A 27,808-nucleotide genomic window follows, 5' to 3' on the forward strand; every position below is an offset into this window, starting at 1 on the left:
GTAATTAGAATAAACTTCAGTTTATTAGCTCTCATTCAGTGCACGACTCCTTTAAATCATAAACATGTCTGGAAAAAAAATCTGATCCATTCAAAAGCATTAAGATACATTTGAACACACATAATTTGCCTTCTAAGGCACTGAAAGACAAATTTTTCACATTTATGTTTACAATTAAACAAACATATTGAATTATTATAGCACAACACTGCCCCCTTGTGAGAAAGAGCTGACTTTCTAGGCTTTTCTAAAACTTCCCAAAATGCTACTTTGGCTGAAAAAGAATTAGCTAATGATAAAATTACATTTATTTAATATCAGCTTTCAATTCATTTAGTGATATATTAAACAAATATCTTTTGAGAATTTATAAAAATTAGTTTTAACCCAACTTTTTGGTTATTCTTAATTTGAAGGTCATTTGTTTTTTATCACTTTTTAAACACACTCTTCATTGTTACCCCTTATCAACAATCCTGCCAACACAAATGTACCCATTACAAGACTATCTTGGAAATGAATAACTGCATTTATAAAAGCTAATCAGTTCACCAGTCCGAAGAATCTGATTAACTCAGAATAGAAACAAATAATAAGTGAAACCAAACATTCCGCTTTAAGGATTTTTTTTAAGAAAAAATCAATAGTGTCAACGTCTCATTCTAACATTAAGAAACCCTTTAAAATATCTGAAATGGTAATATGGAATTACTAATAATGTTAGTAACAGATTTCTATAACCAGACAAAATAGATATTGTAAACAGAACTTCCTTTATAGTGTTCTGTGACGCTTTTTGCACATCAAAATGTTATATGACTATACTGTGCTCCCAGTATTAAGCAGTTTTCTTCTGGCAGCAGCTCAAAGTCTGGACCATAGCTGTAGACATGTAGATGGCTCTACTGTAGATGTATGGCATAATTCTTCAGAATCTTGAACCCTAATTTTTGCAAAGATCCTATGTGTCACAATACTGACTGGCAATGCTAGAACTTTCAAGCTCATACAGCAAGATAGCATGAAAGAAAGATAATATCTGGGGCTTTGTAAACAACCACAGAAAGATCAAGCACCCAATATCAGAATAATGAAACTCATCCAAGCTAGAGCATCTAGAAACATCACAGATTAGTTCCTGAAATGTTCAAGGAAAACAAGCTGTGAGTTGCTGGTATGGTAGACATTGTTAACTTTCATTGGCAACTGTAATACCCATTAACTAGTTCAGATAATAAAAGAGCTGTTTCTATGGACGGACTGAACTGTTAACTATTCCTTAAATATGCACACTGAATTCTCTCTCTTTCACTGTAGGTGCAATATAAGGTATAATATACTTGTGTATCCACTGAAATACAATACGCTTATTGAGCAGAGGAAACATAAATACAAAAAAAGATGCAAAGAAGTGGTTTCTGATCTTTACAGCAGTTATAAGTACAATTATAAATTTATTTCTTATACTATGGTTATAACATGACCCTCTTCTTTCTATAATTTATCCTATCTAATCATCAAGAACATCATACGTTTTTTCCTGTTTTACAAAAAAAGTTTATAATTTCTGATCAAAGAAATTAATGTAGCCATCTCAGCAAGTTCTATCATCTTCACCAACCATTCCTCCATTGTGGGTAATGCCAATTCTTTTCACCTTTATGCATACAGTAATTTTCCTACAGTCAAAAGTGATGTGGGTGACATCAGTTGTTCTAAAAGCTCCCTGATATGATCAATACATGTGACTTGTACTTTCTATAGCATAGGCAGTACAGGGGGATTGGACAAGGAGTGACTGTATATATAGATAAATTGTCCTTATCTTTTCAATACATAGTAAGCAGTGTTATGCTAACAGCCATTTGGTTTTCATTTTGAATGCTTCTGTTAGAAGTTTACAACCAGAAAGAAGTTGATTTTGCAAATAAGTATTTTCAATATTTTCACTTAAAAACAAGAGAATTGTTATAATTTACTGTTTTCTCTCTCAGTGAGAGGTAATATTCACAGAGGTAATAAGCAACCTGAAGTATATAAAAGACAATTTTTCAATAGGATTCTTCTACAAAGTGTTCACAACTGACCACTGTTGCCAATATTGTATAACAAAATCAGCAACTCAGTTCTGAATTAACAGTTTCCACTGTGCATTGCTTTAGTCATGAGTCCCTATAGGACTGGAAGCCGATTCTTCTTCTGTAGAAGGAAGAGAAGCTTCTGGATTCTGCTCAGCTTCTTCTCGCAACCTAACGATCTGAATGCTGTTTTCCTTCTTTGAGAGCCAGAAGGCTGGGTATAAAGGCTCATTAAACTTGCATTCAAAAGTATGTAAGAGACTCATTGAGTCAGTAGCGATGCCATAAAAGGAGAGTGCTTCCCTGGGGTAATCTAGGTAGATCCCTATTCTGCTAAATCCCTGAGATTTCAAAGGTGTCTCCACATCACCATGCCAAGCTGAGAAAACCTTGCCGTTCCACTTAATACACCAGGAGAAGTTATTCCCTGAGATGCAACTGTTGCTCTCCAAACCTTTCCTGTCAATGCTCTTATTTGTCATGCCAATGTAAATACCAGCTCCAAATATCTCAACTTCAAAGTAATAACGACCCATATACAAGCTTTGATCAGATAAGACTTGGCGCCAGTGTGCAAATCTTTCTGGATGATCTGGGTACGGGTGCTCCCAGGGTGTGGTGTTGGAGACCTTGTGGTTGTCGTCCAAAAGCCTCAAATAGCGATGAGCAGTAACTGGGTCAAATGTTAACAGGCAAGCATCTGCACAAAAAATAGATACATTTTTTTTAAAAAGCTAGAAATAAATAATTGAGCACTAAATATGATAGAACACCTAAAAGACCTAATTAGATTTTATAACAGGATTTAAGTCCAATATATATTTTGTCTTTAATGTATAGGACTTGGAAGAATCTCACTTTTTTTTTTTTTACCTTCGCCAAACAATATTTAGGCTGCAGCTCTGTCTGCTGGTTAAAAATGTTAAAATACACACAGTTAGTAGATTTTTTTTCCACTGGTTCAGAGGTGGAGACTTAGAGAACATTTTGGCTTGGTATGTAAAATCACTGTGGGTTTTTGCATTCCTGCTTGGAATAAATAAATAGCTTACTTAAGTAATAGTTCCCTATATTTCAGTACTGCAAAAAGGCAATATTCGATCATTAATAATGGATTAACTAATGGGTCACTAATGTGAGATCAATATTTATTTAGGTTTTTTTTAAAAAAGTTATTGATATAATTTTATTAACCATTCTACAAAGCATAGGAAAATTTTATTTCCTCCAAAACATTTCCCTAAATTTTTCATCCACCATTTATGCCAGAATACATAAAATGACAAAAAAAGGTCCTTGTCAGATTGGTGGGCAAATGTTTACTTGTAGCCTTTAATGGAAGGAGACTTGCTTTCAGAACAGCTTCCATGTGCCTTTTCCTATATAGATAAGGAACCTCACATCAAAATCACAGTTGTCCCTCTATGAGCTATCAAAGTATCATGAACAACACCATATTAGGCAGTGGTGGGATTCAAATATGTGAACAACCGGTTCTCTGTGTATATGCTGCTTCTGGAAGTCCATTCTGGGCCTGGTGTCAGTGCATCCGCTGTCGTCCGTCAGTAAGAGTAAAGGAACGCCGGTACACACTGAGCTCATCAACCGATTTATTGTGAAGACGAAACAAAGTCAGCACTGGGAGTGGTTTTCTCCCAGTGCTCTATAACAGTGTGCCACACCCCATGCTCCCGCCTCCAACCCCAAGCCGACATCCGCCCAAATCTAATATATGCCCCACCCTTCCCCTGCGCTCTCCCTTTCCCCGACGGAGCTCCACCCCCGCACCCCTCCGTCCATGTGTCCGGTCCGCGCGTTTCTCTCCTGCCGCCATGCTCTCCCTGCCTACTGGCCCGCCTGTCTGGTAAGTATTCCCCACCCTCAGCCCATGCTGGATTCGCCGGCAGGGGCTTGGCGTCCGGGAAAATCCCCTCGCTTCGGTCCTTCCGCGTTGACGCGCCGGCGTTCGCCCGGCCTGCCGGCCCCAGCTGGTCGTCGGGGAATCCCGGCCTTGCCGGCATCAGCTGATCTTCGGGGGATTCCGGGTTTGCGCGCGGACCGGTGCCCGTCTGCGCCTGCGCGTCGACGCGAGGAAGCAGGTCTGGTGTGAAGCCCCGTTCGGCTCGGGCTTCAGCTGCGGCAGCGTGCGGTTCGGCGGTTCTCGAGAGTGGTGGGCTGTCATCTGCTTCCCCCCATCCCCGTGTGCATGTCAAGCCTCCAGGAGCTTCCTAAGGAGGCGGGTAATCGTAACGGGACTGTGGCCGGGTTGATTATTTTAGTTATTTGAAAAGGACCTACATATTTCGGACCCAATTTCCTGCATGGCACCTGTAATCGAAGATACTTGGTGGCTAAATACATCCAGTCCCCCACCTTGAACGGTTTGTGCGCTGCCCTTTTTTTATCCGCTTGGGTTTTGACAGCTGCCTCGGCCTTCTTCCGTGCTGCTTTAACCCGTTCCCATAACCCTGTTACCTGGGAATACCATGTCTGGGGAGTCCGTTCACTATCTGCCTCTGGCGACCATTCGGGAATGGGGTTAAACTCCACTCCATACACTATCTTGAACGGGGTATATCCAGTAATGTTGTGGACGGTATTATTATAGGCCACCTCGGCAAATGGTAGGAGGTCCACCCAGTCCGTTTGCTGAAATGACACATAACTCCGAAGATATCGTTCTACCATTGCATTTGCTCTCTCTGCCGCCCCGTTGGTGCTGGGATGATACGCTGAGCTTAGGCCTTGGGATGAGCCCAGCGTACAAACGAACTCTCTCCAGAACCGTGCAGTAAATTGCACCCCTCTATCTGATATAGTTCTCTTGGGTGTGCCATGGAGCCGATAGATGTGTTGGATGAATAGTCGTGACAATCGCCGCGCCGATGGTAGCCCCCTACATGGAACAAAATGTGCCTGTTTCGAGAACAGATCCACCACTGTCCAGATCACATTATAACCCCGGTTTTCGGGCAGCTCTACGATGAAATCCATGGCGATCTCCTCCCAGGGCCGAGATGGGTTGGCCACTGTCTGTAATAGTCCCATGGGCTTCCCAATCCGGGGTTTAGCACTGGCACACACATGGCACTCTCTGACGTATTGTTCCACATCCACTTTTAGTCTGGGCCACCAAAACTGTCGCCGTAGCAAATGTAAGGTTTTTAAAAACCCGAAATGGCCCGCCTGCTTGGCATCATGGCATCTCTGAAGGACAGATTTACGCAGATTATCAGGCACATACATCTTATCACCTTTCCAGGCCACGCCATCGCGAATGGTCAGCCACCCTGGATGCTCGTTTGCCCACTTATCCGTCAACATGGCGGTCCTAATGGTGTCTAACTCATCTGTTTGAGATTTGTGAACTGCGCTGTTGGTCATCTCCTGCCGCGTAAAGGGCATCAGCGCCTGTACGACCTCTTCCCGTTTGCTATGATACTGTGGCATCCGCGACAACGCGTCAGCCAGAAAGTTTTTTCCTCCTGGCACATACCTCAGCACAAACCTGAATCGGCTAAAGTATTGGGCCCATCGGACATGTTTGGGGGCCAAGCGCCTCGGGGACTGTAGTGCCTCCAGGTTCTTGTGGTCTGTCCACACCTCAAATGGTAACTCGGCCCCTTCTAAAAGATGTCGCCATGTCGTCAAAGCCCATCGGACTGCAAAGGCCTCCTTCTCCCAGATGGCCCAGCTTCGTTCGGCCGTTGTAAATTTTCTGGAGGTATAGGCACAGGGCTGTAATGTCCCGCTTTCATTCTTCTGCAGCAGCACCGCCCCCACGGCCACATCGCTGGCGTCGACCTGCACCACAAACGGGACATCCGGATCTGGGTGGCGCAGCACAGGCTCTTTAGCGAACAACGCTTTCAAAGTCTCGAATGCCCTTTGGCAGTCCATGGTCCACTCCAATGGCTGACTCGGGCGGGGTTTTCCCGTAAGATGTTTCGTCCGTAAGAGCTCTGTGAGGGGTTGAACCACGGCGGCAAATGATGGAATAAATTGGCGGTAAAAGTTCGCGAATCCGAGGAAACTTTGTATCTGGCGCCTGGTCTTGGGGGCTTGCCAGTCCAGTACCGCCTGCACCTTACTCGGATCCATTTCCACCCCGTTCCCCGAAATACGATAACCCAGGTAATATAGTCGCTCTCGGTGAAATTCGCATTTCGATAATTTCACATAAAGTTGGGCATCGAGAAGTTTCCGGAGCACCTGTCTAACAAGACTGATATGTTCATCCCTCATTGTGGTATATATTAAAATATCATCCAGGTACACAAGGACCCCTCGGTATAGGTGGTCATGCAACACCTGATTAATTAACTGCATGAACACCGCAGGGGCCCCTTGCAATCCGAATGGCATGACCCGAAACTGGAAACTGCCTAACGGGCAATTAAATGCCGTCTTCCACTCATCGCCGGCTTTAATCCGTACCCTATAGTATGCTTCTCGGAGGTCTAGTTTGGTGAATATGCGGCCCTTTCCTAAATGTGCCAGTAAGTCCTTCATGAGAGGGAGAGGGTATAAATGTTCGACGCACACTGCGTTTAACCCCCGGAAATCGACACACAGACGCAATGATCCGTCCTTCTTTTCCTTGAATAACACGGGAGCCGCTATCCGAAAATGGGCTGGTTGGATAAACCCCCGTGCTAAATTCTGGTCAATATATCTACGGAGCTCTTGTACTTCTGTCGATGTCATAGCGTACATCCGTGGTTTTGGGAGCTTAACCCCCGGCAACAGTTCAATAGCGCAGTCTGTCGGCCGGTGAGGGGGCAGTTGATCGCAACCTTGCTCGCTGAAGACTTCTGCCAAATCCCTGTATTCCTTGGGGTATGAAAGTCCCCCCTCCTTCTCCTGGAGTTGTGCTGCTACCCCTGGGACTACTGGGACCTGATCTACCCCTGGGACTACTGGGACCTGATCCCCAGTATCACTCTCCACTGGATTTGGGCCTACCCCAAGGCGCACCTTACGGTAACCCCCCTCCCACCATATAGTGGGGGTCCATTTATCTAACCAAGCCAACCCCAGTATGACAGTCTCCATCATAATAGGCACCACGATGAAGCGTAGCACCTCCCAGTGGTCTCCCAAGTCCATGCGTACCTGTTCGGTAACGTGAGTCGTGGGGACCCCTCCCAAAAGCGACCCATCCACTTGCTCAAACCGGATGGGTTGTGTTAACCTATATATCCGGAAACCACTATCCACTGCGACTTTCCTACTGATCAGACATCGTGTGCACCCGGTGTCTACTAAAGCCTGACATGCCCTCTGTACCCCCGTTACCGGACTCGTTAGGACTATGGGTAGAACAAATGGTCTAATGGGTTCACTTACCATTGGATCGGCGGACCCGTCGTCCGGACTGTCTTCATCATCCCCCGGTTGGTAGCGTGCCGCTGCTGCAGGCTCTGGGGTGGCCGGGGACCCCCTTCTCACTCCTGGGGTTCCTTGCTGGGTGGCGGCTCTCGAACTCTCCGCGGCCGTCTTCATGGGGGTAGCCCTACCACTCGTTGTGGGCTTACGTGGGCTAGGCGCTGGGCACTCAGCTGCTCGGTGGCCCGGCTGGTTGCAGCGGAAACACCGAAATACAGCCTCCCCAGGTGCACCGGATGACTTGGATGTTGCCCGTAGCGGCACCTGGCCTCCCTCTCGCTGCTTTTCTTCAGGACGCCGTGGCCTCAAGATATCCCCCAATCCTCGATGTACCTCTTTGAGGCCTACCTCTAGCTCGACCACGACCTTGAACCAGTCCCGGAGTCTGTTCGGAACTCCCCTGTACACACAAGCCTGACATAGGTCGTGGTCCAGGCCAGCCCGGAAATGATGCACCAGCAATCGCTCTGGCCATGAAGAATACAATCGACCGGCTAACTTACGGAAGTCCCGCACATATTCGATGACTGGGCGCTTCCCCTGCTGTAGTGCAAGGAGGTCTGCCTCTGCTCTCTGCGCTCGGGTAGGATCTTCAAATCTCACATGCAAAGCGTCCAAAAACAGCCCCGCACTCCCCAATTCACGGGCGTGGTCGCTATACAGGTCGGCTGCCCGTGCAGCCACCTCTCCCCGCAGAGCCGCGGTAACTGCGCCAACCATGGCCCATTGGGAGGCATATAATTGGGCATATTGATCTAAGTGGCTTATGGCTTGGCCCAAGAACATTGCCAGGTGATCAGGGTTGCCGTCAAACGTGACAGGAATGGGAGGGGCCCCCCATGAACTCCCTGGACCCCATGGTCCCAGGGGTTGGCCTGGCATGGTGTTAGCATATCCGGGCGCAGACCCCAGCTGTTCCACACCCCCTCTCACTACAGGACCTCTAGCCACCTTTCTGGGACCAACCTGCTGGGTTGGTTGTGGCGGACCCGGCGGGCCGCCTGACGGGAGGCCCGTGACAGCCGACCCACCTGCTGGAGGCGGCAACCGCAGCCTTGGACTGCTCAAGCGAAACCTGGATGACAGGGTGCGTGCCGTAGAGTCTTCTTCCGATTGCCACATGTTGGCACCACCCCTGTAGCTTGCCTCGCCAAACCGGTGTCGCAAAATATCCATTCGTATCTTGACCCGGAGCCGTGGAGTAGCCCCAGTCTTCATCGTCCTCGGAGGTGACACACCTCTCCCTCCACCCTGAGTGAACGGGCTTCGGCTTGGGTGTCAGAAGCTGCCCGGTCTGCACCCCAGCCACCGCTGGGCTTTGCCACCACTCCTCTTGTGGCCTGGCAGCCCCTGTCTCATCCACACCGGGCCCTGGGTTTGTGGCCAGCAACAGCTTTGGCCGCACCACAGGCTGCTCAGCTGCTTGTTCCAGCTCCGGAACGGCCTCACCGGCACCGCCAGCCTCCACCTCCCCCTCGACCAGGGAAACGCCCTGCGTGCCTTCTGCCATACCTCACTCCTCCGCAGCAAGTAATAGGTTGAAGGAAGAAAAGGAGTGCTGACTTCCTGTCAGTGCATCCGCTGTCGTCCGTCAGTAAGAGTAAAGGAACGCCGGTACACACTGAGCTCATCAACCGATTTATTGTGAAGACGAAACAAAGTGAGCACTGGGAGTGGTTTTCTCCCAGTGCTCTATAACAGTGTGCCACACCCCGTGCTCCCGCCCCCAACCCCAAGCCGACATCCACCCAAATCTAATATATGCCCCACCCTTCCCCTGCGCTCTCCCTTTCCCCGACGGAGCTCCACCCCCGCACCCCTCCGTCCGTGTGTCCGGTCCGCGCGTTCCTCTCCCGCCGCCATGCTCTCCCTGCCTACTGGCCCGCCTGTCTGGTAAGTATTCCCCACCCTCAGCCCATGCTGGATTCGCCGGCAGGGGCTTGGCGTCCGGGAAAATCCCCTCGCTTCAGTCCTTCCGCGTTGACGCGCCGGCGTTCGCCCGGCCTGCCGGCCCCAGCTGGTCGTCAGGGAATCCCGGCCTTGCCGGCATCAGCTGATCTTCGGGGGATTCCGGGTTTGCGCGCGGACCGGTGCCCGTCTGCGCCTGCGCGTCGATGCGAGGAAGCAGGTCTGGTGTGAAGCCCCGTTCGGCTCGGGCTTCAGCTGCGGCAGCGTGCGGTTCGGCGGTTCTCGAGAGTGGTGGGCTGTCATCTGCTTCCCCCCGTCCCCATGTGCATGTCAAGCCTCCAGGAGCTTGACACCTGGGCCAGAACTCAACAAAAAATTAGCTACCAGTTCTGCCGAACAGGTGCAAACTGGCTGAATCCCACCACTGATGTCAGGGTATAAAGATCCTAAGATCCATTTTGCTGCAGTTATCATATACAAAAATTTAGTTCCATTACTTTTTGCCAATTGTCTATTAACACCAAAAGAAAAATCTCTGGTCTCAGTTGCATGTTTATCTTTAAAATCTGAATCACCATGTGTATTTGAATCTAGAATTTTCTAGCTTATTTATACATCATCCAAGTATTACAAAATGTCATTCTTGTTGTCCAGCATAAATTTGAAGTTCCTTTATAGATTCTAGATAATTTCTCTGGCGATATAAACCAATGGAGCATTATTTTGTAAACATTCTCTTTAAGATTTTAAGATAATATAGATTTCTATTCTTTCACCCAGATAGTTTCCCATTGTTCTCTCTGTAAATAGCCGATTTTATCATATATTCTTTCACTTGTTCTTATGTTTCAAATTTCAATATTTATATGTTTATATTTTTATATATATATATAAACGATTATTTGTATATACAGTATTTATAATATATTACATATTTTATAATATAAAAATATGTATTTTAGCAATTAATGTTTATATATCTCCCCTATCTTACATCCACTCCTTCCTATGCTTTTTGTTAATTTTTTCCTTTTTAGTTCAAAAAAATGTTGACTCATCAGGTGGAATTCTCTTATCCTGTCATTCAGTAAATCTCTCTTTAGCCATAAATGATTTATATTTAAAACTGCTTAAGAAAATGAGGCTTGTATGAACCTTGTATCATATATAGACGGCATCACAGCAGTGAGCTTGAACTTGATTAAAATCCTTTGACCCATTCTACTCATGAGTCGACCACAAAAAACTCAGTTCCTGCAGTCTATTTACAAGAACTGCTCAGACTGCAAGTGGGCAATCTCATGTCTCTCCTTTATCCAGAAAGACAGCACCTGCCAGAATTCACCACTGCACTGCTGATCCTATTCCTTCAGTGATTTCTAGCCTGCCACAGATTCTCCAATGGAAGCCCCATTTACACATGAAATGTCAAGGACAAATGTACATCCTCAAATTAGCCATCTGATGTTTCAGAAGGAACATAGACCTTTCCAGAACATGTTTAATCATCAAGCATATTTTTAACTAAATCATGTCTACATATCCATATATCAGTTAGGCCATCTTCCATACTCACTACAATAACTGGTTATATACCAACAAGCAGAGGATGTAGGGAAGGCTTTGAAGAAATTGTGTCAAGACTTCAGAGGATGTGACTGCTTTAACTGTTTGAGGAGGAATGCTTTGATTGCACCAATACACTTTGTGACATATTCCTTTCAAATAATTTGCACAGCCTCTTTAGCTTGTGTTTTCTGCTTATAATAATGATTATGTTTGATATACAGTATCAGAGTGAGGTGATTTATCAAAATAATTGCAGTAAATAAAACTTGAAAGGGAATTGATCAAAATGAATCAGTGGCTGCTCTTCATAAAAACTATTTATTGTTCACTATTCAGCATGCCCCTGAATTTCCTGAGAAGGCATATAATTGCACAGATCTCCTATTTGTCAGCTTCCTGTAGACTTCTTTAGATAAGCCAATGTTGTTGGTCTGATTCTGCAAAGCTTTCTTAATTCTTTCAAGTGTTGCATCAAAAATCGGCCAATAACTTACACTTTAAGAAGTCACTCCTACTTTGGGGTTCTGGAGCTGACAGGCGATGTTTGGATGGAACAATTGCAGCCACTGTTGTTTTTATCCCAGAATTTTCTATATAGATGGAAGGAAGGAAGGAAATAATTATTTTGTATCACTAAGAATTAAAAGAATTGTCAGGATCAAAACTGTTAATAAGTGAACAGCCTTAAAATTGATCAAAATGAATAAACATGTAAATTAAAAATGGATGGATGGATGGATGGATGGATGGGTACTCACCATCATTGGCAAACCTCTGCAATTTTTCTTTATAAGAAGTTTGTAGTAATTGTAAAAGCTGTTCAGTGGATTCAGAGATCACATTTCGGATTCCTGATAATTTGTCTTTCAGGCCAATATACACACTGGGCAATGCATCATCTCCCAGATGCTTCTTGAATTCACAGTATTCCTAAATATGCACAGATATATAAAAGAGATAAGAACACTGCTTAGACAGTGCTAGGAGGAAGGGCTAGGAGAAAAAATCCTGTGCATTGTGATATGATGTAACCCCCCTTTTCACATTTGCATTTCAACATCAAATGAACATATTTAAATCAAGAGGTTTGGTTCATGATATCACACCATGTTGTATCACTCTTCTGCTCTCTTACCCACACCTTGCAGAAGCCTATGAAGTTAAACTGTGGAAATTAAAAAAAACAAAAAAATCAGAGGATTTGTTGCTCACTCAAATATACAGACTAGCATTCTCTGCTTTCTCTTAAGACTGAACATTAGCCAGATTCAGAGCAGCAGCTATGTTTCAGGTGAACACCAATAACAGATCATATCAATACAAGATAGTTAGTGAAAAGGCAAAGAATAAATTCATGTAAAACAACCTTTCCACATGATGTACATGTCAGATCCATCGGGTTTCAACTCCCGTAGCTTTCAGTGAGAGAACTTTAACGGTTGAAACCCACAATTTTCAAAAAAAGCAAACAGTTGCTGAAGGCTGATTTAAACATTTTTACTATCGCCATTTAAGGTACCTTTAGGAAGACAATATCATTAGTGTGGGTGGCCATCTTCTCCAATCTTTTCCTGCATTCCTCCATTGTCGCTTGCTGATTCTGAAGGTGGATCTTTATTCCATTTGCATGATTAACTGCAGCACACTCTTTCTCCTCCAGAAAAGTGAGCACAGTGGCATGGGTTGCCTTGACAGCTTGCAGCAGCTCGTCAAACTTCTCTTCCACGAAGTTTTTCACTTCAGATACTGAATTCTGCAAGAACAGAAACCATCGTCATTGCAAAGTCTTAAAGCTGATCTGTTTGACATTTTAAATTGACCATGCAGTAATAAACTGTGCAGCTGTATCCATAACCATGCAGTCCTTCCAGTCATGTTCCACTCAAAATGTTCTTTAAATGCATAAGATAGGCAGACAAGGAAAAAAATGAGTCACATTCAAGAATAAATTATTCTATGTAAACCCAGCAGCCATTTCCCAAGTATTCACTTACTATTATGCATGCCATCATTACAGTATGTCAATTCACTTATAACATCCCACCCAATGAGAATGAAAACTACTATTATTCTAATAGTGTCTTATGTTTGGGGTTATTATAAAGAATAACTCATCAAATGCTAACTTGTTGTAGCAGGCATAGAGAACTTTCAGCCCATGGCTGTAATAAAACCCCCTGGAGGTTCTCCATCATATCTGCCAAATTAAAATATCTCATAGTTCTTTTAAATTACAAAGTAATCACTCTCGATGATCTTTGTATTAAAGAAAGAAGCTTATTCAGTGACTGAAAAGCACCAGAGGCAGTAAATAGTGGGAAAGATTTCCATCCCTGAAGCCCTGATCCCTGACATCCTCCAGCATCTCAGAAAGTAGCAAGAAATTCAGCCTTTGAATGGGATGGAATGGACTGGTTTCCCTAGTCACGTATCTCTGAACTCTAGTAATAGGGTGGAGAACTATGGCCCTTTTATGACTTCTAGACTTCAACCCCCAGAATTCCTGTTGAATTCTGGGAGCTGATGTCCACAGGTCATAAAGAGGCTATGGTTCCCCACCTCTCCTCTAGAGCCTGTAAAGGACACTGTGGAATATATTTTATCATTTGTTATGTTTACCAGTCAGGCACACAGGATTTAGAGGTTCTATACAGTGGAATTATGAGGGAACAAAAAATGTTTGCAGCTGCAACTACGAAGCAATTATAACCTGGCAGGAAGGATGGTCAGGGTTTGTAGGCCCAGAGAGTTTTTGGAAGGGTGAAACTTCAGCTTTTCATTTGTTTGCTGTTAAATGTCTCACAAATGACAATAAAATAGGATATTTGGTTCAGATTTTAGAAAACTGAAGTTTGGTACTTGCGATTGGCTAATCCTGGAAATCCACAGAAGTTGCTATTGTGTTTGCCTTTTTAGAAGATTGGGATTAAGTTGCAGATTTCTGAAGGGATCAAATATTTCCTCAAATGCTGATTTCTTTTTTCAAAGAAAGCTATTATAACTTTTCTATTTTTCATTACAGTTAGGTGACATTAGATGATGACTGCATGAAGGATTGTGCAATCTATGAGATAAACCTTACCAAATTGCATAAACATCAACGTTGCTCAAGAGGAGTCTTTATAGATTTGGAGGTGAAAGGTTTACTCATTCCTCACTTCACTGGGAGGAATTTAATGGGAAATTCCAGTAAAAACTGCAGATATTGTATAGATGACTCTTGTAAAGAAATTAGTCCAACTCAAGGGTAACTATAAAATCCTTCTGCTAAATGTCATTAATGTTGACTTTAGAGTGTAAAGTATGAAAGTAGCCTTTAATGTTCCTTCCAGCAAAATTAAATACAAGTTTTTAAAATAAGAAACGTGTAAAAATTATAAAGGAGCATAAAGAAGAGAAAAGAATGACATATAAATCAGTTTCCTTTCTGGAAAGCACTGTGACTTTGAGAGTCAATAGTCACTCTTAAATTAATTTAACAAGGGACAGTCCAAAGAACATCTATATACTAAGGATGATTAGAGGAAATCTTCAAATGATTTAATAACACACACAACCCCCCAAAAAAAACTTACACAAAGTTTATGTTTACTATTTTTATTACCCATTTGAAAGTTTGGGAGTTGCTAGCCTTTAAGAATTAATTCAGATCATTCAGGTAGTATGTTTAATCAGTTTACATGCTGATCTTTAAATAGATTTAGCTTTCTTTGCTAGTAGCTACATAAAACTCTAAAAAATGACCACACAAAAATAAGGAAAAATGAAGGGAGTCACTGAATTGACCATTCTCAACCAGCCAAGAGCTATATTTTGCACACATGGGCCTAGTGTTCTCAACAGAAGGAGACACAGCACAGTATAGTAACTGAAACATTCCTGATACATTTTCTTTTTTAAGTGTTCAAGAAATAACTGAGTGGTGCTTAAATATAGTCTACTTTTCTATAAGGAAATATTTGAATAATGTCCCCCATCCTCATCAGGTTTCCTAGGGAAGTCAACAGAGGCCTGCCAAGACCACCAACACTAATGTCTGATCCAAGGCTGTCACATAAACCTGAATGCCAGCACTGTGATTTCCAAAATTGCCTTGGAGAGTGTCATGCCCTAGAATTGTCCCGCCAAAGTTAGTTCTTTAGTTGCTTTCACCATTTAGACAGATCTTGCAAGACTAAATCTATACCATTCTAACCCTAATGAATATACCCTGGAAGATTCTAGGGAATGGCTGTCCTAAATCTCTGCCTCTGATCCAAGCTGTGTTGTAATCTTGCCTCAACCCCCTCCTTGGAATGTGTTCCTCCTTCCTGGGAAACTGACACTTCACTGTAAACCATCACATCACCTGCCCCTGTGTCATCACAATCCATCACAGAGATATATTATCAGGTACTGAAGGGAATAACTATACCCTCTCCCATAAGCCTTGGAAGATAGCCTACCATTATGACTGCTGTCAGGTACATACTGGTGCAGCATCTATAACCTTCAAACTAGTTCATATCCAATCTATTTGTGGAACAACTGGATCTATTAAGAAGCAGCCTGTCTGCAAGCATATATTTTGCAAAGCAATTAGCATATGGAAGACTTACTAGAACACAGAAGTCATTTCTATCGTCGCCAAGGGCTGAATCTTAAATAAATAGAGATCTCTATTTTAATTCTTACCACTATAGACTCTGAGTTCTTCTGCAATTTAACAATTGCGTTTTCAGATGACTTCATTTTCCAATCATATTCTTCTTGAAGATGAAGAAGTTCACACTATTGAAAGATAAACCAGGTATTTTACATGGAGACAAGTCATATAACAGCTGCTGAAATTCATGCATGAATTCATTTTTGTTCATGAACATTCAGACTGAAAGCTGCTTCTATATTGAGCCAGACAAGTTAAGTAAAGTGATGTAGACAAGGTTGGGGTGTGGTTGGTCTGTAAGAAAAGTCATTCATGTTAGTCATTCTGAATGAGATTGTACTTCCTTAAAACCTGTCCAGAATCCAGCTGAATTGAGGTGGAGTATAAATTAATTCAACTAGAATTAATTTGATGCAATCAAAAGCTTACAATTTGATGATATTCCCTGGTCAAGCATTGCTACTGGATTATTTAATTAATATATTATTGCAATCATATTATCTGATCAATACCATGAAGCACTTGTCAAAATCAAAGGATTGTCATCCAAACCACCAATTAGAAAACAGGAACTAACATATATGGGTTGTTTAAAACTAAACCATCAACAGTAGGTGAAAAATAAGCCACTACAACCAATTTTATATTAAAACAATTGAAATCCTTTGCAACCAAATATAAAGTTGACATTCTTTTTATACTAAATTTTCTTTATGCAACTGCATATGTTACTACTTAGCTGAATTAAAAAATATTCTATATCTGATAAAAGAAGCAAATTATATAAACTACAGCTTTAGAGGGTTAAAAATATTTACATGTATTTATATGTAAGGGTGTAGCTGTATATATATATATATATATATATATATATATATATATATATATATATATATATATATATATATATATTCATTCTGTAATTACGTTAAAAATTCGAATCCTGGGTAAAACCATGCAGTAAAAACAAATAAATGCAAATACCAGGATAATATCAAACTAAAAATCGGTTAATAAAATGCATTTTATTAAACAATTTTTAGTTTGATATTATCCTGGTGTTCACATTTATTTGTTTTTACTGTATGTATGTATGTATGTATGTATGTATGTATGTATGTATGTATGTAGGTCTTTGGTTATTCGGATTTTCTCCTACGTCAAATTGGAGGTTCTTGGCGACGTTTCGACGAAGTCTCATTCGTCATCTTCAGGCTGGTGTTTTCGTCTTCGTGCTTCTAGGAGCAATGTGTGATTGTAGCTGTTTCTTCCTTTCAACTGCCAGTGGGGGTATGAACTGATTAGATGAGAGCTTGGCTATGTTCTGATTGGATGGAGGTGTGTTCTGATTGGTTAGGAGCTTGGCTGTGCTCTGATTAGAGCATATATGTATATGTGTGTATATATATGTGTGTGTGTGTATGTATGTGTGTGTGTCCTGGTGTTCGTATTTTATTTGTACCATATATATATATATATATATGTGGTACAAATAAAATACGAACACCAGGAGAGTATAAATATAAAAATATACTTTACTAAAAGCTACCAAGCTTTCGTTTGGAAACTCCAAACATCATCAGGGCTAAGGAGCCAGTAAACAATGATGACTTAAATGGGTTTTGCCGGCATCTGCACCCGGCTCATGGACCGCATCACCAGTCCCGGCTGGTTAATTAGTGTTCCAGATGTTTCTTTATTACTCTCCTTGTGCTTCCTTCTATGGTTCTTCCGCATCATTCCTTCCACTATCTCATTACTGACATTCATCTCCTCCACTACCCCTTTATCCTTATTTCCTTCCATAGTACTGACCCTCATCCCCTTTTTGTTTTCATTTTCCACCCTGGGGGTATCCGTTTCTCCTCTGAGTGTTACAAGCTTCCCTGGGCTCACAGACGCTCCCCCCCACACACGCTTTTCTCAATCCCTGCTCCACACCCTTTCTTCTCACTCCTCCACTGTCATGAGTAACTTTCATACGGGTGTTGCATATTTGGGGGTCTATGCCCTCCTCCTCCGTCCTGGCAATCTTCGTGTCGACAGTTCTCCACCATTCCATTTGTTTGCTACGTGATCGGGTGCTTACTCCGCCTCTCAATTCATCATCCCCCCTCCTCCCTATCGCACGCTCTTCCCCATTGCTGATAGGAACGGCATTCAGGCAGACACCAGATCTCCAAATCTCTGCATTCTGATTCCCTGCGTTCTCACTCTCCTCTCCTTTGCTCATCTTTGGGGGGACTTCAAAGTGTTCATTCCGGGGGGGAGGCTGGATCGTTGGTGGGGGTATTCCTTGTCTCCAGAGAGTCTAGGCAGAACACCGTGTCTCTCCCTTTCACCGTATGCCTAGGCAATTGAGCTGTGCTTTCGTTCTTCTTCTCCTCCCCTTTTTTCTTTTGATCTCCGTCGACGTTCCCCACAGTGACGGGCTGCAAATTCCTCATGCTGGATCTTCCACACTCTCCACAGTTGTTGTTAAGTTCCAGGGGTGGGGGTCTATCGTGGTGATATTGGAGAAGGGGGAGGTCTTCCATCGGTGGATGATTATGTGTGTTTGACAATGGTGGCCTCCTCAGACATTCATTAGAGCGGTATTGGTGTTGATCGGGCGAAACAGGGGTGCCCCTGGAGTGTCAAGGGTTAGCCAAAGTTCCATCTATCTGTTCAGGATGGAGGCCAGGTATCACGTCACATTTACAGCTATACAAGCATTGTTCAGACCGCTTATAATGATTGGCATAAAATCCCATTTCCTCAATGCTTGTTGTGCTGGATGTAAGTCAATGTGACGATTAACCGTGTCTTTGTTGGAATACCACGCCTCTTTCAATAGCCGGCCTCCCTTAGTGGCATCCTCAGACATAACACGAACATTCACAAAGTCAAATTAGTGGCGATGTTGTGCCATATGCATCCACAATTGAGAATGCTGTTCGCCCCTTCTTATAGCTAACTGATGTTCATGCAGGCGAGATCTTAAATGCTTAGCTGTTTCACCAACATAATTGCCATCGCAGTTCTTGCAATTGATTTTATAGATTACTGCTGATCTATCCATGGCAGGGAGTGGGTCCTTGGGGCGAACGACTTTGGACCGTAATGTCTGATTGGGTCTGTGGGCCACTTCTATTCCATGGGGGGCCAGCAGTCTGGCTGTTGCTTCCGAGACGTTATTAATATATGGCAAAGAGACACGCATTTTTTGTAATAATGGTTCCTCTCTCTTTTGGTTGTTCCGGGACTGGAGTGTAAGACCGTACTGTCTGATAAACCTCAGAGGATGTGTGTGTGTGTGTGTGTGTTGTATATAGCATGTTTATATATGTTATGTATGTGTACACTTTTGAGAGCAAGCAACAGAATTTCATTTTTAATGTGTGCCAGTGCCGACAGTAAAAAATGACAATAAAATATGTCTTGTCTTGTCTTGTCCTGTCCTGTCCTGTCCTGTCTCATCTCATCTCATCTCATCTTATTTTATCTTATCTTATCACATACATAGATGTATCATAAAGTGGTTGGTACTTTCTAATATCCTCTATCCAGACACATTAATGGCATAAATTAGAAAGTGAGTTCTGTAAACTCTTGCCTTAAAGGGGACTTGAGACACAGAGACAATTAGACATTCCAATGATCTAAATAGAAATGAGTAATAATGTCCAAAATAAACTATGAAAATATCCAAGCAGTAATTAGAGGCTGGGAAAAGATTAAAAGGAAGGGATGAAACAGAGAATGACCAGCAGAATGCCCCTTTTATTCCTTTTTTGCCATTTAATTTTTTTTGTCAAATTCCTTTAAGTATTTGTGTGCATATTCTTTTTTTCTTTTTGCCTTCTTTTGCTTGTACGTTTTACTTAAATGAATAAAAGAGACATTTAAAAAATCCCAAATATCAACAGATTTTCGGGTCAAATCCTTTTAAATAAGAAACAGTAGTTCAGAAATAATTATCATGATTTATGTTGTCGGAGATGCAGTGAAACGAATGGTTGATTTAAATATATTGTTCCATTTCAGTAAGAGGCAATTACATGTATTAACTCAGTCTTGAGATTTATCTTGGGAGGTGACTTTTGGACAGAGAAAATGAACACATAATCAAAAGACTTATTGTTCAACCTTGGAAACACAAACATATGGCTCCAACTATTTAGTGCCTTGCAGAATTGATTAACATACATCAACCATGAATGACTGTAATGAATCACAGTTTCAATTTATTAATAAATATATGCTGTAAATATACATTTTGTGTGTTCTTTTTCAGGTTTTTCTCTTCTATACTTTTGTGTAATTTTCTTTTTCTTATATTTAGCTTATTAAAAAGAAAAAAAAGATATTTCTCTGTGCAATTTAATCAGACCAAACCATGCAGAAAAGTCCGAAATAAAGATTGTGTTCTAGTCCTTATAATTGTCCATTGAGGATAACTAAATTCTATAACTTGGAATTATACATGTTTCACAAATAGGTAATATAGTTAAAATGCCATAAACAGGACTGGACCCATCCTTCTCCTTCAAAACATTTCCGTAAACACTGACTGAAGGAAAATCTAAAATATTGACTAACCCTACAAAATGGATTTTACTCACTTCCTCTTATGGTGATCACGTTAGCTTTCTATCATTTCCAGCAAGGCAGTGAAGATTATCAATGGAAGAGCCCAAAGAGTTTTATACATTGATTATTATCCCATTTGCAAGATTTCCAGTTTTCCATTCCCCATATTTCCCTTCATATAGCAATTGGGGAATAACTTTTCTACAGATAATATTTATTTGTTGAATGATCAAAAGAAAAAGAAAGAACATTGATCTCATTGTTCTCTATATAGCATTTATGATACACAAATTCCAAATCAATGTTTGAGAAAAATGTATAAATAAAGGTATTGCCATCCCAAAATCCTGTATTAATAAATATTATTACAGGAATTTTCCCATTTGAACAGTTAAAGAGCAAACAAAGTTGTTTTAAGATCCCTAAAAGCTTAAGGCACCCAGCCTCTTAACTCCCCAAAATTCAACTGAAAAAAAATTACTTATCTGGAGAATGTCACTAGACATATCTCCTACCATCATTGCAAGTCAGTTCTTCAACATCTTCATCAACGATTTGGAAGAGGGGATAGATGGGGAACTCATCAAATTTGCAGATGACACCAAGGTGGCAGAAATAGCCAACATTCCAGAAGACAGGCATAAGATACAAAAGGATCTGGACAGATGTGAACACTGGGTACTATCTAACAAAATGAAATTCAGTGGTGAAAAAAGCAAGGTTCTACATTTAGGCAAGAAAAACCAAATGTACAGGTATAGTATAGGGGGTACCTTGCTCAATAGTAGTTAACTGTGAGAGGGACCTCAGAGTCCTAGTGGACAATCACCTAAATATGAGCCAGCAGTGTGCTGCAGCTGCCAAAAAGGCCAACACAGTGCTAGGCTGCATTAACAGAAGGATAGAATCAAGATCACGTGAAGTGTTAATACCACTTTACAATGCCTTGGTAAGGCCACACTTGGAATACTGCATCCAGTTTTGGTCACCACAATGTAAAAAAGATGTTGAGACTTTAGAGAGAGTACAGAGAAGAGCAACAAAGATGATTAGGGGACTGGAGGCTAAAACATATAAGGAACGGTTGCTGGAATTGGGTATATCTAGTTTAATGAAGAGAAGGACGAGGGAGGACATGATAGTAGTGTTCCAATATCTCAGGGGCTGCCACAAAGAAGAGGGAGTCAAGCTATTTTACAAAGCGCCTGAAGGCAGGACAAGTAGCAACGGATGGAAACTAATCAAGGAGAGAAGCAACCTAGAACGAAGGAGAAACTTCCTGACAGTTAGAACAATTAACCAGTGGAACAACCTGCCTCCAGAAGTGGTGAATGCTCCAACATTGGAAGGTTTTAAGAAGAGACTGGACAGCCATTTGTCCAAAATGGAATAGGGTTTCTTGCCTAAGCAAGGGGTTGGACTAGATGACCTCCATGGTCCCTTCCAACTTTATTACTACTACTACTACTACTACTACTACTATTATTATTATTATTATTATTATTATTATTATTATTAATCTGGTTTGCAACAAGTTGTCCATTGATTACTCATTGATTTAGAAGATAATATCTGTATATTCTCCAATGCAGTCTCCTCATGACTTCTTCTTGTGCCATATCCATTATCAGACGTTGGCGATAATGTTGGCGATCCTGTTTTTACCAGCAGCTACACGAAAAAGTGCTGCTGAGTTTTGTCCAAACCAGTCCCTTAGATTTTGTTCTTCTTCTGCCTGGACCTCGTTTGCCTTCAATCTTTCCCTGGAGGATTAAATGGAATATGCCATATTTTTCTGTCCAAAATATTCTAATTTTCATTTTTTAATTGTTTTGATGATTTCCCTTGGTTTTCCCAGGTGGCTTATCACCTCCTCATTTCTGATCTTGTCAACCCAGCTTATACATAACAGCCACCTGTAAATCCACATTTCAAATGTTTCTAGTCTCTTCAGGTGGCTACTGTCAGAGACCAACTCTCTACTCCATAGAGCAGGATAGAAAAAATATAGCATCTGACAAGCCTGATTTTCAGTCTTAGGCTTATGTCGTGACTGCAGAAGACCTTTTTCATTTTGAAGAATGCTATTCAAGCTTTCTCTAACCTTGTCTTTACTTCAGTGGTCATGTCCCAGCTTTCATGTAGATTAGAACCGAGATGTGTGATCCTTTCAACTTTTTCTAATGGTATTCCTTCTGAATTTATTGGTGGTAAATTAATGGGTTGCTTGTTGATGACCATGATCTTGGTTTTTGAGGTGTTAAGCTTCAAGCCGTATTTTTCAGATATTTCTGTGACTCTGTTGATGAGGAGCTGAAGGTCTTCATGCTTACTGGCAAGCAGAACTGTATCATCAGCATATCTTAAGTTGTTGATCCAAACACCGTTTACCAGCATCGATATTCTCCAGTGCCTCATTGAAGATTGACTCAGAGTAGATATTGAACAACAGTGGACAGAATACATCCCTGTCTGATCCCTCTTCTTATTTCTGCATCAGCTGAGTATTTTTGGCCTAGTCTTTCATTTGCTACCTGATGCCAATACAGATTCTTTATGATTTGGATGTCTTTGTCATCTAGTCCCCCTTGTTTCAGGATTTCTAATAGTTTGCTGTGTCTTATTTTATCAAAAGCTTTTTCAAAATCAATGAAGCACATGTAAACACTGTGACTGACATCTCTACAACGCTGTACAAGAACTTGAATGCTGAATAGCGCATCTTATGTATCAAGATTGTTTCTGAAACCAAATTGTGTGTTACCTAGACGCTCTTCAATTTTGTTGTATATTCTTGCGTGAATTATTCTTAGGAATATTTCAGGGCATGACTCATTAAGCTTATTGTTCTGTATTCGGTACACTTCTTTGCCTTTTTGGGGGGTAGATTGTCAAAAAAGGTTGATTTTAGCTAATCATTTGGTATCTTTCTTGCTTTATATATCCGATTGAAGAGCTGCAGTAAAAAATTCTTCCCATTGTCTTCCAGCAATTTTAAAATTTCTACTGGGATATCATCAGGTCCTGTGGCTTTTCTTGTTTTTTTTTCTTGTTTTTTTTTCCCTCCCATTTTTTCTTCTTCCAGTTGATTTTACTGTGATTCACTCAGCCTAATATGTTAAGTATGAGTAATTGCTCCTTTCCAGATATACACGAGAAGCTCCCAGGAAGAAGAATAGGTTGAAGGTCTTTATTCTGTGACATGTTGTAACCAACACAATGCAATGATGTTACATTTTACCTGTCTTAATTTTTTACATTTGGAATAGATTACACTTTTAAATAAGCATAATCAAAATGAAACAAAATTCTGTTCCAAAGGGATTCCAATTTCCTGTCAGGTTTTACTCCCTGGGAGTGAAAGTTAGTAAAGAAGAGAGATTAAGGCATAAAGTGGAGAAACAACAGTGAATATCACACAACTCTGTTTAGTACAAAATAACTGGTACTATTAATTTTATCCTGCAGAACAGGAAGATTATCAAAAAAAGTAGTAAATAATTTCACACCAAGAAAAGAAATTCATTCATAAGAGCTATAAATGCCTGATTTTTCCACCTAAAATATGAGTCATAACCATTTTGATAACCAGTTATCAAAACTGTTATGTCCCGAGCCTTGCAAATGGGCTCGGGGCGTTTGCAGGCAGTCCCGGGCAGGTGCAAGCTGCCCGGGACCAGACAGGCTGTCGCCAGCGCCTGTGCGCATGCGCGGGTGCTGGCGCAGGAAAAGTAACACATCGACCCGGGAAATGCCTATATAAGAGGCTGGGAGCTTTTGGGCGTTGCTGAAGCCTTCATCTGTAAGCTGAACACAGAATAAAAGAAAACTTGAGAACTACAACTGCTTCTCGTGTCTTGCCTTTCGCGAAGGACTCAACACTGGTGACGAGGGTGGGATGCCTTACATCGACTGAAAAGGAAGAGGTGTAAGCTTACCCAAGTGAGTCCTGAGCGGCGGAACGGCGTTGACTCGGCAGCTACCTGCCAATCCAGTGCGCATTCGGGGGTAGGCTGGCTGATAGACCCGTCTCCTGAAGATGGCAAAGGTTGGAAGGCTTTCGGAATTCGACGTCTCACATCCAGAGCGGTGGGAGTCCTACGTAGCCAGGGTGGAAAACTACCTCAAGGTGAACCAAGTGAGGGAAGATAGGTTGAAGGCTGCCACCCTGTTTTGTGTCTGCGGTCAAGACGCCTTCGAAATTGCAGAGAACCTTGCAGCACCTGTTCCATTAGAGTCTGTCAGCTACGCAGATCTAAAGAAGCTACTGAAGGAGCACTTCCAGCCCAAGATGTCCGTCATCACATGGCGCCACACCTTCGAGCAGAGGGATCAACAATCTGGAGAGTCGGCCAAAGAGTACATCGCCACATTGAGGAAGGCCGCCAAGCACTGTGAGTTCAAGGACCTCGAAGAACGACTGAGGGACCGATTCGTGTGCGGGTTAAGGCATCGAGATCTACAACAGAGGCTTTTCGCCAAAGAAGACTTGTCCTTCCAAGATGCCTTAAGAGAGGTCACCGCAGAAGAAGCAGCAGGCAGCGCCGTCAAGAACATGCAGCCGATCAAGAACAGTCCAGATGTTGCATCCGTGCACCAAGAGGACGTCCAAGGGAACTCCGAGGAGGATCCGGACGAGGAAGTCGACCGTCTCCACCCCACGAAGGAAGGAAATCAGAAAGGAAGCTCTTCAGCTCCCCTCAAGTGCATCGGCTGTGGAGGTCACCACAGGAGAACCGACTGCAAGTTCCGCTCCGCTATCTGCCGGGCATGCGGGAAACAAGGACATATTGCAGCTGTGTGTCTGGGCTGATGAAAGGTACAACCTCAGGAAGAACTGCGCCTGAAAGGTACCAGGGTCTCCAGCCAGAATAGGGTAGGTTTTTGCGCTTCGCGAAGGAGCATCTTCAGGACAGGCACACACAAGTCCATCAAGAAAAAGCTGTCACTCAAGGTGAAGCTACAAGGGGTTCCATTAACTATGGAACTAGACACGGGGTCTGCCCTTTCAATCATATCCTTGCATACATTTAGGAAGATTTGTTCCGGCAGTGGAACTCAGGCTAAATTAAGGCCTTCTGACATTGTGTTAACAGACTTTCAAAATTCGAGAGTGTGTGTTAAGGGGGAGGCCACCCTTAATGTACAGTATAAGAATTTTGAAGGTCCACTAGACCTATTAGTAGTAGGGGGTGAACGAACGAGTCTCATAGGACTCGATTGGTTTGAAGCCTTGGGGATACACGTCACGGGGCTCAACAGCTTACAAACACTCGACCTACAGGAAGTCTGCAAAGAATTTGCAGATGTATTCAGCCCCCAACTGGGCACATTCAAGGGACCCCCTGTGTCCTTAAAACTAGACCCCACTGTCACTCCCATTAGAATTAAAGCAAGAAGGGTCCCTTTTGCTTTAAAGAGTAAAATTGACACTGAGTTGGACAAACTGATCCAACAGGGAATTCTAGAACTCGTTGATTCCAGTCCTTGGGAGACCCCCATTGTCACGCCTCTAAAGGCAAATGGGGACATTCGCATTTGTACTGATTACAAATGCACTCTTAATAAGGCATTGCAGCAACATGCCTATCCTGTTCCTGTGGTCAGTCATATTCTGGCCTCCCTCAAGGGGGGGCGTGTTTTTGCAAAGCTTGACCTAGCTCAAGCATATAAACAGCTGCCTGTTGATGATGATGCTGCCATAGCTCAGACTATTGTGACCCACCGAGGGGCCTTTAAGGTAAAAAGGCTACAGTTCGGAGTGAATGTCGCTCCTGGGATTTTCCAAAGCGTAATGGAAAACACACTACGGGGTATACCGGGGGTTTGCCCCTACTTTGATGATGTCTTAATTGCAGGAGACTCCACACACATTCTAGCTGAAAGGCTAAGGGCTGTTCTGTTAAGATTCAGGAAAACAGGCCTCAAGCTCAAAAGGACAAATGCAAAATTGGGGTGCCTTCTACTGAATTTCTGGGGTTCAAAATTGATGCTGCTGGGATTCACCCTGCTGAATCCAAACTAACTGCCATTTTAGAAGCACCTAGGCCAAAGTCTAAGGCCGAACTTCAGGCCTTTCTGGGCCTCCTGAATTTCTACAATTCCTTTCTTCCACATAAAGCTAGTGTAGCTGAGCCTCTTCACAGGTTATTAGAAAAACAAGCAGTGTGGCAGTGGTCACATGACAGTCAGCTTCTCATAGAAAATAGGAAAGTCCTTTTGCTCATCAGGATTTCTCCCTATTGAAAACCCCCAATCCTCTTTCACAAGGAAGCTTTTATTTCATAATACCCCACTTGCAAATTCATGAAATCCCAGTATAACGCAGTTATATATCATGTTCATTTAGGAACAAGCTTAAGTGCATGTTAAGGCATGGTTCATGGAATAAGTCACAGGATTTATACATAATGCTGCATAAAATGCATAAATTAGTACTTAGATTCACATGTTCTGCTAAGCTACAATCCAAGAATCAATACAGAAAGTCAGTGTGACCTAGTCCCTAATGGCCATGCAAATGATCTTGCAAAAGGCTAGGAGTGAAAGTAAGAGCTCTCTGACTTCTTATATCCAAGCACTTAATAGCCTGTGGCAATTCTCTTTCACGTCATATTAACAATAAACCTATATGCAGTCATTACCTCTTTTTCTTTCCTGGCTACCTCACAGATCACAGCTTGATGGTTTTGATGTCCATCAGAAAGACATTCCTCACAGATACAGATTAGGTCATTGGGGCAGAACCAGATGAGATGCCTTTTGTGGGTCTTGCAGCTCTGTATGTCGATGTCCTTTAGTGGATCCATAAGCTTATGACTCTGTAGTTTGACATTCTCCAGGTGAGGCCTCAAGTGTTCCTGGCAGTAATTTACCATACAGGTCAAGCAGGATTTTACTGCCTGCACTTTCTCTGCCAAGCAGAAATCACAAAGCACCTCTTCCTCCTTCTGCTTCACTTCTGAGGGACTTTCTGCCAAGATACTGGGTGAGTGATCCTTGGATGATTCATTTTCAGACAGTTGGTCTCCCAGGCCTGGCTCCCAGGCCTGGCATGGATCTTTGCTTTCAAATCCCATCAGAAGTTCCCCTTCATTTTTCAATTCTCTACTCCCCCACTTTTCTTCACAGATTGGTGAGCCATTTACTACAGGGTCCTGAATTGCCAAATCTTCAGCCAGCTCTTCGGGACAACTTGAATCGGAGGCAGCCATTATCTATCTACTGTTTCCTAAACAGATCCAGCTTTCTAAAGTATTTGCTGTCTAACTGCATCTCAGATAGAAATTAAAAAAAAAAAGTCACGCCTTAAACTTCCTGTGCGTCTGTGTGCTTTAGGGGATTAACTCTTTCTTTGCATCTCCTAGATGCATGGACTGAAATTATGCAACAGGGGATCAGGTGATGTAAGCAGCTGGTATATATTCAACCTCTTTACTGTTAGTGTTAACCAGCCAAAACTTGCTTTTAGTTTTATATATCTGTGTTATGACATACAGTCAGGAAATGTATGAATCATGTAGTAGAATGTTAATGTGTGTGTGTGTCCTGTCATAGCTGCATATTCAGCTATGTTTACATGTTTGTTTTTCTCATGAATTTTTTAGAAGACACTAGCAACCTCTGAGACCATCCTAAGAACAGGCTG

At 42.4% G+C, this 27,808-nt stretch overlaps 1 protein-coding gene across 1 annotated transcript; it reads right to left on the reverse strand.

Annotated features, from left to right (window-relative positions):
- On the reverse strand, positions 1 to 27,459 carry LOC120304833 (tripartite motif-containing protein 16-like protein). Its single transcript, XM_039335828.1, has 6 exons — positions 26,805 to 27,459; positions 15,618 to 15,713; positions 12,463 to 12,696; positions 11,702 to 11,873; positions 11,438 to 11,533; positions 1 to 2,778 (listed from the first exon to the last, which is right to left on the reverse strand). The coding sequence occupies exons 1-6, from the start codon at positions 27,372 to 27,374 to the stop codon at positions 2,159 to 2,161; spliced, it is 1,788 nt and encodes a 595-aa protein (XP_039191762.1). The 5' UTR covers positions 27,375 to 27,459; the 3' UTR covers positions 1 to 2,158.
- Between the last annotated feature and the right edge of the window lie 349 nt (positions 27,460 to 27,808).

This window comes from Crotalus tigris, unplaced genomic scaffold (assembly GCF_016545835.1).
Source record: "Crotalus tigris isolate CLP2741 ecotype Arizona unplaced genomic scaffold, ASM1654583v1 scf7180000017662.1067850, whole genome shotgun sequence".
NCBI lineage: Eukaryota > Metazoa > Chordata > Lepidosauria > Squamata > Viperidae > Crotalus > Crotalus tigris.